The 17,942-nt window shown below is 44.4% G+C and overlaps 1 protein-coding gene across 2 annotated transcripts in view; it reads left to right on the top strand.

Moving 5' to 3' along the window:
* Nucleotides 1–16,893, top strand: part of PROSER2 (proline and serine rich 2) — a 40,865-nt gene extending 23,972 nt beyond the window's left edge. For both annotated transcript variants that reach the window (XM_019972913.2, XM_070800725.1), the window contains exons 3-4: nucleotides 13,555–13,807; nucleotides 15,441–16,893. In XM_019972913.2, coding sequence (XP_019828472.2) covers nucleotides 13,555–13,807; nucleotides 15,441–16,414 — 1,227 coding nt within the window. In that variant the 3' untranslated portion in view covers nucleotides 16,415–16,893. The remainder of the gene's footprint in view (nucleotides 1–13,554; nucleotides 13,808–15,440) is intronic.
* Nucleotides 16,894–17,942: the final 1,049 nt, after the last annotated feature.

Genomic DNA, 17,942 nt, shown 5'->3' with positions numbered 1-17,942 from the left:
GGATAGCGATTTCTTTCTCCAGGGTTACTGTAGAGATGAAATGCCCAGTGTCTAACCGGTGCTTCCTAATTGCTGGTACCAGCTTCCCCAAGTGCCCTGTTAGCCCCGGGTGGAGAACAGCACCACTTCTTTTTGCCTCTTCATCTTGCTTGGGCCCATGCTCTCTCTTCTATCCACCTCTTATCAGTAGCCTTCTGAATGTCTTGCTTTGACCAGTGAAGAAGAGATGGTAAAAGGAGAACTCTCCCTCCTCCCACCCAATGTCTCGCCCATTTTGTAATTCCACCCATCTTATTGTGGGGCATCACCTTGAATTTAAATTAAAGAATGCCTGCCCTCTATTCTTTTCTATCTGGTAAAATCTTACAGTAACACTGTGACATATTTGATTCATCTGTATGTTCATCCTTTTATGTAATAGAGAATAGTTGTGGAAACAGCATTACGGAATCTATACTTTTATGAAGCACGTCATTCAGTTATATTCTTATATTATGTTTGCTTGATTCGGTCCATACCCCACTCATCTACCTGCTTCTCACTGTCTGATGGAGGTTGTGCTCCCATCCCATTCCAGTACTTTCTACCTAGACCAGTGGACTCTTTTTAAGCTTCAAGCATTTCGCTTCATGGAAAAATCACTGGGCCAACTTTAGTTGTCATCTCTTTTTATTTCACAGTTGTGTGTCTTGCTTAGATAGAACTGACACACTGAGAAAATCTGGCATTTGATTTTAAATGGCAACTAGAGTTTCCTAAATGCCTGTGGAACATTTGACTTTTATAAAACACCATATTAGCAGCCAGGTTCCCTTGAATGAGTGGACTGTCTACACCACTACAGAATCTCTAAGTTTTTAAAAAATTTGTTATCCTTATACTCTGCTTTCTAAGAGTCTAAATTTGGGGAGGATCTATATGTTTTTACTCTAAATACTTAGTCTTTTTATGATTTGTCTCTTTAGAATGAGAATCAACCGTAGTAGTTTCTATACTCCCTGTTCTTGATTCTCTGACCTCATAAAAGATTCATCAGCAATAGTGTTTTTAGGCCTCCAGACTGTATGGGATTAAATGCACCCCTTGTAAGAGTCTTTAAGTAAAAGATAGTCAAGTTCTGGTACTTCCCTGAAGCTCAGACTGCCTTCCCAATGCAGGGGGCCCAGGTTCAATCCCTGGTCAGGGAACTAGATCCTACGTGCTGCAGCTAAGACCCAGGGAGGCTAAATAAATAACTTTTAGAAGGCAGTCTGATTCCAATTTATAGAAGTGGGTATTTCTTTTAAGCAAATGTTATTTTAAGAAGAAGATAAACATTAATGCCTAATGTTAAAGGAGAGTATCGTAAAGCTTTTAAACTCTCGTTGCCTGGAAGAGAACAGATCTTTGTTCTTTAGAACCCTTTCTCCTGACCCAGTACAAGTTAAAAATTGAAAGAGCTGCTTAGGTAGGATTGTTGTGGCTATCCACATGGCTGCGGTTATGACCTAGGCTATTCTAGGAAGGTGAAGTAAATGAACTCTTTATCACTCAAGAGGTTAGTTGGGTGTAGGTGACCTATATTCCTAATCTCTTAAGGAGAGTATCTCAGACACTCATGCGTCTCATCAGACCTCTGGGGTTCACTGCCAGGGACCAGTGCTGCCCCATGCCAGGATCCCTAGGTTCTTTGACTGAACACAGTCTGAAGTCTGTTCTGCCTGCGGGCACCCTGGAGCTTCTTCCAGGAAAGAATATGATTTGGCTAGCTGGAAAGAGCAGGACCCTCTGAATACTGTAGGAATTAAGGAATTTCGTGATTTGTGTGCCACTTTGAGAGTGGATTGGAAACATCCCAAGTCCCCAGGCATACTTCCTATTCATTTTTACCTCTAGCTTGGGCAAAAATGATGACCTAAATTCATTGCTACATTTTTGAAGTTTTGATATCCAGTAAGCTGCTTCCCTGGTGGTTCAGAAGGTAAAGCGTCTGCCTGCAATGTGGAAAACCCGGGTTCAGTCCCTGGGTCAGGAAGATCCCCTGGAGAAGGAAATGGCAACCCACTCCAGATTTTCCCTAGGGAAAATCCTAGGGATGGAGGAGCCTGGTAGGCTATAGTCCATGGGGTTGCAAAGAGTCAGACACGACTGAGCGACTTCGCCTTTCCTTTCCTTTAAGCTGTCTTGAAACCCTCCCTGGTCCCTCAGCAGACAAATCCTGTGGCCCTTAAGTCACAGAATGAGGCTGTGATCAGATAGCAGTTGTCAGCTCCTGACCACCCCTTCCCTCTCCCAAACCTCTGAGGTCGTTTGGTCTCACCCATCAGTTGTGGAAGAAGAAGGTAAAACAAGTGGAGGTGAGGTTGTCTCCACACTGGCTCCACTGAGGTCCAAACAGGACACTAAGAATCTGACACGCTGGTTACCAGACAGTTTCAAGGAGAAGACACAGAACAGAGGCGTGGAAAGGAGGAGAGGCTGGTCAGTGGCAACCCCACTGTCCTTTGAGCTCTGGCTCCTTCCCCAGATTGAACCCAAAACTTCCTGGACAGGACGGCTATTTTAAAACAAAGCTAAATACTTTGATGAGAGGTCAATTCAGTAAACATGGAGTAAATGCCTGCTATACACCAGATCAGATAGGTGATGGAATAAAACTCGACTTTAATCTTTTGGGGACCTCACAGTGTGGTGACCCGATGGCCGCGTGGAGCTCTGGGACGTGTGACAAGCTTATGTGGGGTCTCACACATGACGCCATGCACTTAAGGCGTTCCCATATCGGTCAGGACAGCTTTATAACATTGCCAGTTCAGAGAAGTTCAAGGCAGCTCTCAAAGCCATGACTCTTTTGATCTATAATCAAAACTGCACACATATCTCATCCCCCACTGGCTTGTTTGTGTCTCTTTCCGGCCAGAAGTACAGGTTTACGTTAACCATAGTGAAAAATTACAATGGGGACTAGTTAAAAATCACCATAATTAAATCCCTGTGATGAAACCGTGGGAAAGGCCACATGTACTTATGGGCTTTCTTATGAGGTTGCCAAAGTAAGCGTGGCATTCACAGAAGAGACTGATTCCTATTCTCTTCTTGCTGCCCCTGTGTTGAGTTTCAGCTCCTATTTGGTGTGTTGGGGGTGGGGGCTCTCATCAACTTGGGTTTTTAAATTAGTAAAGCCTTACTCAGGTGTCAGGGAGATCATTTTGGTGTCTCTAGGAAGAAAATGTGAGCATCAACTCAGATTCTGCCAAAACAAACACCCAAGGTGGCCTAACCCAGGAGAGTAGGGGTTAAGAGATCTGGGTTCATCTCAAGAAATTTTTTTAGCCATCATAATATTTTGTAATTGTGGCGCTGGAGAAGACTCTTGAGACCCTTGAACAGCAAGGAGATCAAACCAGCAAATCCTAAAGGAAATAAACCCTGAATATTCATTGGAAGGACTGATGCTGAAGCCCCAATACTTTGGCCACCTGATGCGAAGAGCCGACTCAATGGAAAAGACCCTGATGCTAGGAAACATTGAGGGCAGGAGGAGAAGGGGGCAACAGAGGATGAGATGGTTGGATGGCATCACCGACTCAATGGACATGAGTTTGAGCAAACCCTGGGAGATAGTGAAGGTCAGGGAAGCCTGGCATGCTGTGGTCCGTGGGGTCGCAAAGAGTCGGACAGGATTTAGCAACTGAACAACAACAATGTTCATAATTTCCATCCTCTCCCTTTCTTTTTGGTTTAAGATACAGGTGATTTCTGCTGGTTCATTTTTTCCCCCTCCCTCACAGGGAGTCATCACCATTGTCTTAATTTGCCATTGAACCCAATTTCTTTGCTTAAAAGAAAAGCAAAACAAAAGAAAAAAAACATGGGATTTCCCAGATGGTCTAGTGGTTAAGACTCCACCCTTCTAACACAGAGGGTGCAGGATGGATCCCTGGTTGTGGAACTAAGATCCCATATGCTGTGCAGTGTGGCCAAAAGATAGAAAAATAAAAGAAGACGAAGGTAGAAAAGAAGCCTCAAAACTGAATTAATTCAGGATTTTTTAAAGTGGGGTTTTGGGGGCTTCCCTGGTGGCTCAGATAGTAACGGATCTGTCTGAAATGCCAAAGACTCAGATTTAATCCCTGAGTCCAGAAGATCTCCTGGAGGAGGAAATGGCAACCCACTCCAGTATTCCTGCCTGGAGAATACCCTGGAATACCCTGTCCAGAATACCCTGGACAGAGGAGCCGGGGAGGGGCTACAGTCCATGGGATCACAAAGAGTCGGACACAACTGAGCAACTAACTCTGCTGCTGCTATTTTAGTATGAGTGTTTTAAGCCTTCTTGACTTTTTTGTTCAGCAATATAAAGGTTTTATCCTCTCTGCCATTTCCCTACAAACACATCTCCTGTCCCACCCCAGAATTCCCATAAGGATGTCTAGAATTGCTGACTGTTATCACTACTGGTCAGATTCGCTGGAAGAGTTTGTCATCCGGCCAGAGTTTGTTCCTCTCGGAGCCCTACCGGGACCAGAGGGACGCTGGTGCTGTCATCTTTGCTGGAGAGGGTAGACCTCGGAGAGACCAGGACTCTGTCCTACTCCTAGGAGACTCAAGCTTGCGTGTTACAGTTACAGTAGTAGATTTGGTGTTTTGAATTTTCTGGTTTGAATACATTAGAAATTATTTCTTCACTGTCACAGTACACAGATTAGGGTAGAAATGTCTGTACTCCCAAGTTCTTGAAGCAAAGCAGTGTTTTCCTGGGAGGCTTGTAGACCCCACCCGCAGGCAGTGTGGTGGGAGGGGTAGCACAGGTGAGAGATGGTTTCCTAGACGGTTCTTTTAGCTTTTCTTTTAGCATCTGGAGATTTGTATCCATAAAGAACCTCCCTTTACTCCACAGCCCAAATATGCACTTTAAAAACTTCATTGATGGGGGTGGGTGGGAGGCTCAAGAGGGAAGGGATATATGGCTGATTCACATTGTGGTACAAAAACTAACACAACATTGTAAAGCACCTATACTCCAATTTTTTAAAAAGGAAGTGAATATTACGAGGGAAAACATTTTAAAAATAAAAACTCCGTTGATAGAAGGGGGGTTTAAAAAAAAATTCTGTCAGCCTACTGCTGCTGCTGCTAAGCCACTCCAGTCGTGTCTGACTCTGTGACCCCATAGACGGCAGCCCACGAGGCTCCCCTGTCCCTGGGATTCTCCAGGCAAAAACACTGGAGTGGGTTGCCATTTCCTTCTCCAATGCATGAAAGTGAGACGTGAAAGTGAAGTCGCACAGTCGTGTCCGACCCTTAGCGACCCCATGGACTGCAGCCTTCCAGGCTCCTCCATCCAGGGGATTTTCCAGGCAGGAGTACTGGAGTGGGGTGCCATTGCCTTCTCCTACCACCTTCCAAATGATAGGGACAAACGTACATTCTCTCCCATTCACCCTTTCCAAGAAAGCTGGTGTGTGTTTTATCCTCATTCCCTCTCCGCTTAGTTTTCCGGGGACTGAGTTAGCATGTCTCCTGTCCAGTAGCACCAGCGATCAAGTGGGGGCCACCCCACCAGGATGCCAGCTCTCTTCCCTCCTCTTGTGGGGCCCCCAGGCTGCTGCCTTGCATTTTTTTTCTTAAACATATTATGACAGCTGTATTGACATATAATTCACAGACCCTGTGGCTCACCCATTATAATATGCCATTCAGTGGTTTTCAGTAGGTTCACAGAGATGTGTAGCCATCATCATGGCCAAATTAGAACATCTTTGTCATCCAAAACAAACCCCGAGCTCTCTAGCAGTCACTTCCCGGCCCTCCAGCTGCCCCTGGCCCTGGCCAGCCTCCCGTCCACTTCCTGGCTCCATAGATGCGCCTGTGCGTGCCTCCTTGCCTGTCAGGGTTCCCCAAGGCTGAGGTCTTCCTCTTTAATATCCCTGCCCGAGAGAGGCAGCAGCAGCATCTCCCAGGGACAGAGACACAGACGGGAGCTCTCTCGGCCACCTACCGTCTGCTCCTTTCCTGGCCCTGAACCCTCGGCCCTCACCACTGGGGCTTCCCTCTGTTTCTGCTTCCTTGACTCTCCTGGGTACGCAGAGTGCAGGGTCATGTGGAGGGCAGCGGCGTGTTTGGGGAATTAGTCAACAGACTGAGCCCACGGCGTGTTTGGCCCTTGGTCAAGGCTCAAGGCCAGACTGATCGTGAACAAGTCACCCAGCCCGTCCTCCACACTCTTAACTCGAGCGAGAGAGGCTGGACAGAGGAGGATGCAAGAATCTGAGTCTGCCAGGACCAGGGGCTCCGACTGCTGACCTGCCCCATTAAAATTGATTTATGTCTCGTGTTTTACAGTAACACTGAGGCAGAAATGTCAGCTTGAGGAACTCCAGGATCAGACGTACAAGAACAGCAGGCATCCAAGCACAGGTCTTGGATTAGTATGTGATTAGAAAGGGAAATGACTAGAGAGAACAGAGAGCAAGCAGAAAACTAGTTCTGGCCTTGGCCACTCTAGGAAATACTTGAGCCACTTAGGAAGTCACAGCATTGCCTCTGCAGCCGGTTTTCACACTTTCAGGGAGGGAGCTGGATGGGTTGCATGCTCTCTGGGTTGCTTCTCTCAGCCCCTGACTCCCACAGTTTGTTGCACGATATCAAATGGTTGAATGGGAGCTTCCCTTCCTAAGCTTACTCTCCAAATGAAATCTGATGTTGGGACTCCTTGCTCTGAGGTTGGATTAGATGTGCCAGGTTTATATAACCCATTCTTACTTTTTGTTTTGTTTTGTTTTAAATCTTTGGCTGTGCTGCACAGCAAGTGGAATCTAATTTTCTTGACTAGGGATTGAACCCAGGCCCCATGCATTGGCAGCCTAGAGTCTTAACCACTGGACCACCAGGGAAGTCCCCCATTCTCATATCTGCTCCTCACTTAATGTGTGAAATGGGCATGTGTCTTAAGTTGATGGTTTCTTCCAGCCCAGCTGCCTATTTAATTCTACTGTCTGTCCAACCAAACAGAAATCATGGTACCTCCCAAAGTAGATTATCTCAAAATCCAGGGAATAGAAACACAGAGTTGGGAAAGTCAAAGTAGGAGGAAGAGGGTAGAGAGCAGTAGTTTATTTCCCAAGACATTTGATTCAGTGAAAAGTTGGGCTTAACGTTTATCTTTGTTCTTGGTTATTAGCATTTTTATGTCACCCTAACGACATCGGTGGTGGTTGTAATTATTAACTAGAGGGACATTTGTCATGCTAATGTGAAAGTCGCTCTGATTCAGTCGTGTCGGATTCTTTGCAACCCCATGGACTGTAGCCCACCAGGCTCCTCTGTCTATGGAATTCTCCAGGCAAGAATACTGGAGTGGCTTGCCATTTCCTTCTCCAGGGTATTTTCCCAACCCAGGGATTGAACCTGGGTCTCCTGCATTGCAGGCAGATTCTTAACCAACTGGTAAAGAGCCACCAGGGAAGCCCTCATCATGCTAAAAACCCTAATCCTTTTAGACTTGCAGCATTTTCTGTTGTTGTTGAATCACTGAGCTGAACTGCTTTGCATGTTCAGTCACTCAGTCATATCCAACTCTTTGCAACCCCATGGACTGCAGCACATCAGGCTTCCCTGTTCTTCACCATCTCCAGGAGCTTACTCAAACTCATGTCCATTGAGTCTGCCATCCAACCATCTCATCCTCTGTCATCCCTTCTCCTCCTGCCTTCAAATCTTTCCCAGCATCAGGGTCTTTTCCAATGAGTTGGCTCTTCACATCAGGTGGCCAAAGTAGTGGAGCTTCAAAATCAGTCCTTCCAATGAATATTCAGGACTGATTTCCTTTAGGATTGACTGATTTGATCTCCTTGCAACCCACAGGACTCTCAAGAGTCTTCTCCAACACCACTGTTAAAAGGCATCAATTCTTTGGTGCTCAGCTTTCTTCACAGTCCAACTCTCACATCCATACATGACCGCTGGAAAAACCATAGCTTTGACTAGATGGACCTTTGTTGGCAAAGTAATGTCTCTGCTTTTTAATATGCTGTCTAGGTTTGTCATAACTTCTTCCAAGGAGTAAGCGTCTTTTAATTTCATGGCTGCAGTCACCATCTGCTGTGATTTTGGAGTCCACCACAATAAAGTCTGTCACTGTTTCCATTGTTTTCCCATCTATTTCCCATAAAGTGATGGGACCGGATGCCATGATCTTCGTTTTTTGAATGTTGAGTTTTAAGCCTTCTCCCCTTTCACCTTCATCAAGAGGCTGTTAATTCCTTTTCACTTTCTGCTATAAGGGTGGTATCATCTGCATATCTGAGGTTATTGATATTCCTCCCAGCAATCTTGACTCCAGTTTGTGCTTCATCCAGCCCAACATTTCAGATGATGTACTCTGCATATGTTAAATCAGCAGGGTGATAATATATAGCCTTGACGTACTCCTTTCCCAATTTTGAACTAGCCCATTGTTCCATGTTCTAACTGTTGCTTCTTGACCTGCATACAGGTTTCTCAGGAGGCAGGTAAGGTTGTCTAGTATTTCCATCTCTTTAAGAATTTTCCACAGTTTGTTGTGATCTACACAGTCAAAGGCTTTAGTGTAGTCAATGAAGCAGAAGTTTATCTGGAATTCTCTTGCTTTTTCTATGATCCAACAGATGTTGGCAATTTGTTGGCTTTGCATGGAGAGAAGAAAAATGAGAAATGTCTTATGGTGACTCTGGGAGTCATGTGGGGTGGCATGTGCTGAATGATGGACGCACGATAATCCAGCAAGACTGAGGCAGACAGGAAAGAGGAGACGGGAAGCTCTGTGCCATACAGTGACCAAGATGATCCCACCAACATGCACTAAATCTAGAAAAATCACAGATTGAGTAGCATTGCTGGATTTGTTATGAAAGCTGTGTGTCTGGTGGCCACAGCACCAGGACAGACCTTCATGGTGAGGAGGCAGCTGACAATGGTTCCAGTGCCTGCCTCCTGGACACGCGACAGCTCTGTGCAGAGTTCATGGATACCTCAGATGTGGGTCTTTCCTGTTAAGTCTAGCAAAAGGAAAATGCATGGGTGATGAACAACTACAGTAAAAAATAGAATTTTATACAAAGAGTTGATCCTTCCTGTTAAACATCCCTCAGCTCCATCTCCTTCTCTCTCCTTCTCCCATCACCACGGCTCTTCTTTAGGTGACTTTTAACTTTTGTCTAAATTGTTTCTGTATTCAGTTGTCTGAACTCTTTCCTGTTTTCCACACTACGGCCAACAGGATCTCTCCAAAATACATATCCCTGGATTCTTTTTGTTTAATTTTCACCCAATTCTTCAATATTAGTGACAATCGTTTCTTCTCCAGAATTTTTCCATATCAGACTCCTTGTCCCCAAAGTGTGAACTGATGCCCATTCTGTGTTTCTCTAACACCCCATAGTCACCTTGTCATAGTCTTTTCCACCCAGTAAAGTAAGTGTTTATTTTCTTGTCTGAAGCCCTCATTAAAGGGACTAAACCAGACAGCAAGAACATCATTTACACCCTTGTATTTACATTGCCCAGTGCTTACTAGATGCTCAAATATTTGAATGCATGATTCAGTGGATGTTATGGGAGTAGGCTGGAGGTGTGGTGACATTTAAATTGGATCAGGAAGGACAGGTAGATGTGGCTGTGTAGACATGGGCATTGCTGACAGAGAAACAGGTGTAGGAAATAGCAAGTGATTTGATTTGATCATAGGGCAAGAATTAGCAAACCCCAGCCTGTGGACTAAATCTGGCCCCCCAGCCTGTTTTTGTAAATAAAGTTTTATTGTAACAAAGCTAAGCTCATTCATTTACATATCTCGTGTAGCTTTCACACCACATTGACAAGAGTGGAACAGTTGCCACCATTAAGAGTGCAAAGCCCAAAATGTTTATTATCTGGCCCTTTACAGAAAAAAGTTTATCAGCCCTGCTATAGAGTAGACAGGGGAAAGAAGTAGGAGTGACATTTAAAAGCTAGGTAGGGCCAGATCCTGGAGTTCTCAGAATAAAGAGTGAACCCATTAGTCAAATATTCTGTAGACACAGAGAACTTGTAAGATATTACACTAGTTCTTTTAAAATCTGCTCCTCTCTTCTTTGGTTCAGTGCTCAATAAAAAGTATTAAATAAGGAATGCATTGTGCCCATTTTCCCCTATAGTATCCTGCTACTCTCCTAATGTTCTTCAGACCAAGCCTCTTATTAGAAGGAAAATAGAAGTTTTTAGGGGCTACACAACTGTTAGGTATGTAAGCTGACAAACTTAGAGAGATCTAGTTAATATGAAACTATTACAATTTCAACTGGAAAAAAAATTGCTCTTAAAATCAGTCTGTTCCTTCCCCAACCCCACTCAGCCTCAGAAGAAGTGGCGCAAAGGGACTTCGTTGGTGGTCCAGCAGCTAAGACTCCACACTCCAATGCAGGCTGCCCAGGTTTGATCCCTAGTCGGGAAACTAGGTCCCACGTGCCGCAACTAAGAGTTCACACGATGCAACTAAAGATCCCACGTGCTGCACTAAAGATCGAAGATCCCGAGCGCCACAGCTAAGACCTGGTGCAGCCAAATAAATAAACAAATATTTTTTTAAAAGAAGTGGAGCAAAAAGATATTCTGTGAACTAAAATCTTAGAGCACACTATTTTCTAAGTTTAAAGTTGAAAAAGGAAATACATACAAAACCTGATGACAATGAAAATTATTATGTCTTGTTAATATATATGCAAAAATTCTAAACAAAATATTAGCAAATCACATTCAGTGATGTATAAAAAGGATAGAATCACAACCAAGTTGGACTTATTCCAAGAATGCAAGGTTGGTAATAGTTGAAAATCAATCATTGTACTTGAGTGCATTAACAGAATTAAGAGAAAATCGTGACACCAGAATTGTCTCTGGACATTGCCAGTGCCCATGCAGGGTAAAATCACTCCTAGCTGAGACCCACTGCAACAAAGGAAGAAAAAGCCTTTGACAGAGTCTAAAACCCATTCATTATTTTAAAGAAACACACTTAGCAAACTAGGAATGGAAGACAGCTTTCTTTTTTTTTTTTTTTGGAAGACAGCTTTCTTAATCTGATGAATATCATTTTTTTTAAAAAACCTACAACAAACACTGTGCTTAATGGTGAAATATGGAAAACGTTCTCCCTAACATTGGGCAAAAGACAAAAATGCCACTCCTGTTCAGCTAACTGGAGGACCCTGGTGGTAGAATAAAGCAAAATGAAAAAAATGAAAGGCATGAGGAATGGAAAGGAGGAAATAAAAGTCTTTCATTTACAGACACCACTGTATATGCACAATACTGAAAAGAACCTACAAACTTAGTATTGTGCAGCAAGTTTGTTAAATTTACTTATTTCAAGGTCAGTATATCTTGTATTTCTACAGACCAGCAACAATTAGAAGACATTAAAAAGTGATGCCATATCTGAGCGATCCAGTGGTCCAGTGGCTAAGATTCCCGCTTCCAATGCAGGGGGCCCAGGTTCGATCCCTGATCAGGGAAGTAGATCCCACATGCTGCAACTAAGACCCAGTGCAGCCAAATAAATAAATACAAATATTTTAAAGTGATGCCATTTCTAATAGCATCACAAAACATCAAATACCTAAGAAGAGAAATAACAAAAACTGCGTAAAATCTGTGTACTGGAAACTACAAGATATTATTGAGAGAAAATAAACCAGATCAATGCATATCAAATGTTAGTGCATCAGTATTACCTGGAGGGTCTGTTAAAACAGATTGAAGGCCCATTACAGTTCATCAGAATGAACTTTTGTGGATGGTGTGAGGTCACGATTCACTGTTTCCAGCACAACTGCTTGAAAAGATCAGTGTTTGCCCACTGCAGGTTCCTTGGTTGTAAATCAGGTGACAGTGCATGGGTCAGGCTGTTTCCAGGTTCTCTTTTCTGTTCATTCGTCATTTGTACACTGATAAAATACCATTTTAATTATAACTTTATAACTGATCTCCTGTGGCTGAAACTTCAAGGGGTGGGCCTTGGTGTAGCACTGTTTTATACTTGTTTATCAGGTCGTTCTCACAACCCTTTGATCTGGAAACTTGCATCCTTCTGTTTAAGGGCATTTCCTTGAATTATCTTGCCTGTTTACTTTGATCATTTCCTCCCCTCTGTTCTTCCTGATTCCTGTTTCTGGAATTCTTATTCAGTTGTTGGCCCTCCCACGCATATTCTCTAATTTTCTGCTTTAAAAAATGTGTTTTGTTTTTTTTTTTTAACTTTTTTGTTGTGCTTTTCCAGTTACTCTAGTTTATTTCTAGACTTCTTTTTTTCCTGTCATTTTAATATCTAAGAGCTCTTTTCTTCTAGTTTTTTAAAGTAGCATCAGATTCTAGTTTATGGATTCAGTCTCTCCTCTGATCTCTCTGAGAATGTTCATGATTTTCTTGGAATTTCCAGCATTCTGCATGGTTTATTTCTTGTAAGTTGCCTTTTTGTCCTTCTTGTTTTGATGTGTCTTTTTCCTTAAAGGTTTTTCTCGCCTGCTTGGTGGTCATTAGCTCTATGCACATGCTTAAGAGTGAGATATTAAACTGATTATAAATATTCTGTGCTGGGGTGGTTGACTGTAACTTCACTGGTAGAGTGATCTTTTGGAGCCTCTTGACACTTGGACCATTCAGTTCCCCAGAGAAGGTCCTTCTGATCCTCTGTCCAGAGAGGGTCAGTTTGATTCCCTGACTCCCCTTTATCAGTATGGTTCTTCACCGTAAACTCAGCTTGATGCCCCCACCCCTTCTGATCCCTCTTTTACCTTAAGAATAAACGTCTAGTTTTCTGCCTGGGTGACCTAGTTGCTTCTGAAAGAGCCTCTCATCCAGTTCTGCTCTTTTCAACGTCATCTTAGCCAGACTTCCAGAACCTCCCAGCACCCCCACACTGTGCTGACCCCTGTGAAGTCTGAGCCCCAGACCACAGGAAGTTGGTTTCTGCCTGCCCCCAGCTGCTGACTAAAATTCACCTTTCTTGGGTCTTTTGCGTCAGTTCCCACCTTTCTTTCTGCTGTCTACCTTCCCAAATATTGCTGTCACCTCTTTTCCTATTATAGTTGTCTTTGTGACTTGTATTTAAAAAAAAAATAAAGCCCATTTTTGTTTTAGTAAGGTTTCTGGAGGGAGATGAGCTAAATATGTAAGTTTACTCCACCATCTTTAACCGGAGATCCCCCCACTGAAACCAAGTGTATCTGTTAGCGATGAGTTGAAAAGGCCTCTTCTGGAGATACTGAAGAATTGCTTTCTTGTCATTGACTCACCAGGAACAAAACTGTCTAAGATCCATAATTTGCCACACCTTTTGGACAACCTCCTTCTCCATGCAGGTCTAATGGTGAGGGACACACAGGCAGAGGTGTGCCGGCGCAGTTACCTGGGTGGTACACTCTCCCCAGGTGGGAAACTGGAGGGTCCATGATTTCCACCCTGGGCTCTGTATTGATCCCTGTGTTGTTGTGGGTTTTTCCCTTCTGTGAAGCCACTGTTGGCTTTATCTCATTCCTCACGCCCATACATTTTGTACAGGATGATGAGAGCCTGAAGTACCTCACACACGAGGAAAAGGACGTCCTTCTGTTTTTTGAAGAGACAATTGATTCCCTGGAAGATGACTTTGAGGAGAAGGTCCTGTGTGCTGGTGACGCCCAGTGGCACTCTCCGAGGTCTCTGGAAGAGAGCACTTCCGCTCCCTCCGAGCCAGAGGATGTCGTGGACTTGGTGCAGCCGGGCCCTGGAGCCGGGGAGCCTGAGAGCCTTAGGGTGGTGAAGGAGACCGCAGGTGAGGACAGGAGCAGCCTGACGTGGCTCCTTGTGTGGTGCCAGACACAGAGCCCTCCTTCTTCTCATGGTCTCTGTGTTTCTAGCCTGTATGGAAGCTTGTGAAGCTTGTGGGGCTGATCAGATTTTTTGTAGGGTGGAAGCATCCTCTCTGTAGTTTGACTGACCAACCAAATAGGTATTTTCATGGCATATTAGGATGACAACATAGGAAGGGAAATTCCAACAGGGTGAGAATAAAGAATGAGACCAATCAGTTGAACAAGCAGATTGCATGTGTGGATAAAAGAAAGAAAGGGAACTGGAAATGGCTTCAGGTAACAATTCCATTCTACAAAGAAAACATACAAAAGACTAGTACTTTAGCCCTTGAAGTTTAATCTCCTCTCTTGTGTAAGATTATATCCCTATTCCGAGGTGGGAGTATTTGAACTGAAAAGTCAGCTGGTTTAGGAAAACAAAATCGATCAGAACAAAAATTCAGCTCAGTATCTATTTTGTCAATTTTGCTTGACTCAGGGTGGCGTTAGAGGAGAGCTATGCTTTTTGTCCCTTGAGTCCTGTGACAGAAACTGAGGGGCATGGGCAAGGAGAAAACTTTCTTCTAGTTTTTTTTTTTTTTTCCTGGTTGGAAAGAATATTGGAAATGTGGGTAGGGGGTTAAGGACTGAAAAAAGATGAGGGAAAAATAAGAGGGGAAATATCTTTACCCTGCTGTCTGCAAATTTTGCCACTTGTCACATGCCTCTAGAAATATATCCCTCCCACTTTTATTTTTTGTAAGCAACGCTGTGTATGACACAGAATTTCACATACTATTGATTTTATGTTCCAAATATGGGGCTCAATTTTCAAAGAAGAGACTTAAATATGAATTTCCCATTTTTATCACACTTCTCTGAAGAATAATTCCTAAGATAAATTTGAACCAGCTGATCTTTAAAACATGTCAGAGCGTATAATTATGCTAGGGAAAACACTTTTTGACTGTAAGCCATTTACCCATCAATTCTCTAACATGATGTTTTCATCACAATTTTAAGTACCCATTTGGGGGCAGGTATTGTGTGAGATTCTGAGGATACAAACATAAATACATGGTTCCCAATTTTGCAGCAGATATGAGTGCAGAAAAGTGTTAGGTGATCTATGATCAGGTATGTTAGACTATATTAATAGTAAACGTTCACAGGCTGGCATAGTAACCTCTGTCAGAGGCTGTTGGCAAACGTTTCTATTTCTGGAGGAGAGGGACACATCCAACTATCCTTTACCTACAGGATCTGAGGGAGGGGTTGCTGGGTACCACAAACTACCCCACCTCCTTTCCGTTTGTAAAAATCCCCTATAACATAAGGTGTTGTTTCCTCCCGGTACCTGTCTCAGGATGATGGCTCCTGTGCGTCCCAGGTACTGACTGCTTCTGGCTTGTACTTCTTTTATCTTGTGATTTTGAGAATCGTACTACCTTCTCTTTCTCTAGTTCAGGGGCTGTAGAAGGAGTTTAGTACAGGAGGTACTGTTAAAACTGGTATTACATCCCTTGAGACCTTTGTAAAGTCAGTGGAAAGGAAAGGCGATGCATTTATTTCTACATGTGGCCGTAGCTTATGAGGATTCTTGCTACTTTTCAGGGGCTGTCCCTTTTGGAAAGGAAGACCCCACTGACCTTGAACGCAAGAAAGAGGATGCAGAGAAGTCTCCCGCATCAGACCCCCCAGGGCCTGAGGCCCTGCCATCTTCCCCACCTGCCTCACCTGCAGCAGCTCCAGCCCACCCCAGGAGAGAGCCCCCCACTCCTCCCGCAGAGCACCCCAAACTGCCCCGCTCGGTCCCCACTCCTCTCGTCATCGCCCAGAAGATATCTGAGAAGCTCGCAGGGAACGAAGGGCTTTCGCCCACATCTCCGTCCAAAGAGGGCAGGCCTGCAGAGTGGAGGACGCTGGCTTCTCTGGCCCCTCGACACGGAGACCACTCACCGTGGCACCGACATGCGGCCCAACCAGCGCCCAAGATCCACCGCTTCCCGAGCAACATCAGCGTGACCAACAGCGCGGGGAAGGACTTCAATAAGACCATCTCCAAGGCCGCAGTCAACGTGCAGGAGCGCAAAGCCCAGGTCCTGGCCAACATCAACGGCGTCTCCTTCCTCTCCGTGGGGGAGACAGAGGACCGGGCCCAGAGGGGCGAGCCCACCGAGCAGAGAAGCGTCTCTCCCGAGCAGAGCCAGCCAGGCCCGGCCCAGGAGGCTGTCCCCACGCGAGAAGGGGCCCGCGGCGCCCAGCAGTCCAGAGGCGTGCAGACAGAACAGCCCCTGCCGCTGGCCAACGGCTTCCAGAGCATTCACGATGTCCTCAAGAGCCAGGCCGGGCCCTTCGTCTCCACCGGGAAGACGGTGACCTTCCGTCCGGACCCGGCCCTCCCCAGCAGACTTGCACCCCAGCAGCCGGACTGCGGCCAGGCAGCCAGGAAGCGGTCAGGCTCTCTCCCCAGGACTGTGGGGTTCAGACCCCAAGGTATCACTGTCCAGTTCTCGGGCCGGGGCTCCACAGAGGAGGCCCGCCGGGAGGCCCTGCGGAAGCTCGGCCTCCTGAAGGAGAACTTATGATGGAGCGCGAGTGGGCGCCGGGGGAAGGCAGGGTGGCCTGGTACGCAGAGCCAAAAATGGATGTGCTCATGCGCACAGCGCAGCTGCAAAGCCCCGACTGGGTACCCGGTTGACAACTAGAGATGAGGGCCTGGGAGTCAGTAGACGAGCTGTCCCCCTTCCATTCTGCATCCGAACTGGGACAGCCTTCCACGTGAGAGGGCCCGCACCACATCTTGTCTTCCCTTTTCCAAGAGCTCAGAGAATAACCTTGAAAACCTACAGGTTTCTATGATTTGTAAATGCCGTATGTTTTTTGGATTTAGGAGGAAGGGGATTTGGGTCTGATTTTTTTTTTGGCTGTTATTGAGTCTCTGATCTAACCTTTAAATCCCCGAATGCATGAGAGGAAAGCCAGTGTAGATCTCATACTCGTTTCCCTAAGAAAGGGAACTTCCCCTTCTTTTCAAGAAAATAAAGAAGTGCTTGTTCAATTTTCATAGTGTCTTAAAGTACTGTTTTGGTCTTTTGTTAGTTTTTTAAAGGTGAAAGACAGTATGTTAGCCTGAGATATGCCTTTGTTTCTTGATAAAATTTGGTTTGCCCAGTTTTGTTTTTTTTTTAATTGAAAATTAAAGCCTTTAGGGTATGATTTGCTGTAATGTTGAGTTATGGGAATGGAATGTAAGGGTTCAGTTTGGAAAAGGGGGTAATTTTAAGAAAGTCTTATCAAACTACAGAGTCTTTGTTACTGGGAGATATGTGTATGATCATGTACCGTGTATATACATGTACACAATATATGTTTATAGGGACATATATACAGATATAGGTGGTATGCACACACATTGTTACATATATATTAACTTCTTAAAACCCTGTTGCATAACTGCAAGATTCAAGCACTTCCTATTCTTTTGATACACAAACCATCTCAGTGTTGAGATGATGCCACAGAAATTACTTCCTAATCAAGAAGACTTTTAAGAACACATGTCCATAACATTTCGGTGAACTAAAGTGCTTTTTCTTCAACAATGTGTTCTGTTCCCAATTAAACTAATAATCCAAATAAGCTTCCTACTAAGCATGAGAGTTCATTTTTTTACTGAAAGGATTTTTTTTTAGTGAAATATACTTTTTGTATGTGTATGAAGTACACTTTTAAAGATGTCATGTATCACCTAATTTTAACCTAATTTTATCACCTAATTTTAGTTTTGCATGTTCCAAGGTGGCTGGTAAACAGAAGGAAACAAGAGTCTTAACAGCCCCCATGTTCCATGGGCAAGATCTCAGGATTAATTTAAAAGGGAAAAAGCAGCAAAGTAGGTTACACAGCATGAAACTGGTTTTCTCCCATACAGTGTCTCCCATGCTGAGTTGTAACCACCAGCTTTATTATCAAAACTATTTCAGGCTGGAGTCTAAAACCTCTAAAAATAGACCAGGAAGGCCCACACTTGACAGTCACAGTCTTTTGTTGTATGTCTCAGCCACTGTCACAGAATCTGTTTCTTTCCTGTTGAGATTATTTAAACTCAGACTT

The sequence above is a fragment of the Bos indicus genome, chromosome 13 (genome assembly GCF_029378745.1).
Source record: "Bos indicus isolate NIAB-ARS_2022 breed Sahiwal x Tharparkar chromosome 13, NIAB-ARS_B.indTharparkar_mat_pri_1.0, whole genome shotgun sequence".
NCBI classification, from domain to species: Eukaryota; Metazoa; Chordata; class Mammalia; order Artiodactyla; family Bovidae; genus Bos; species Bos indicus.
Note: the sequence above shows the minus strand (reverse complement) of the source record. Positions and strands in the feature narration are given on the sequence as shown.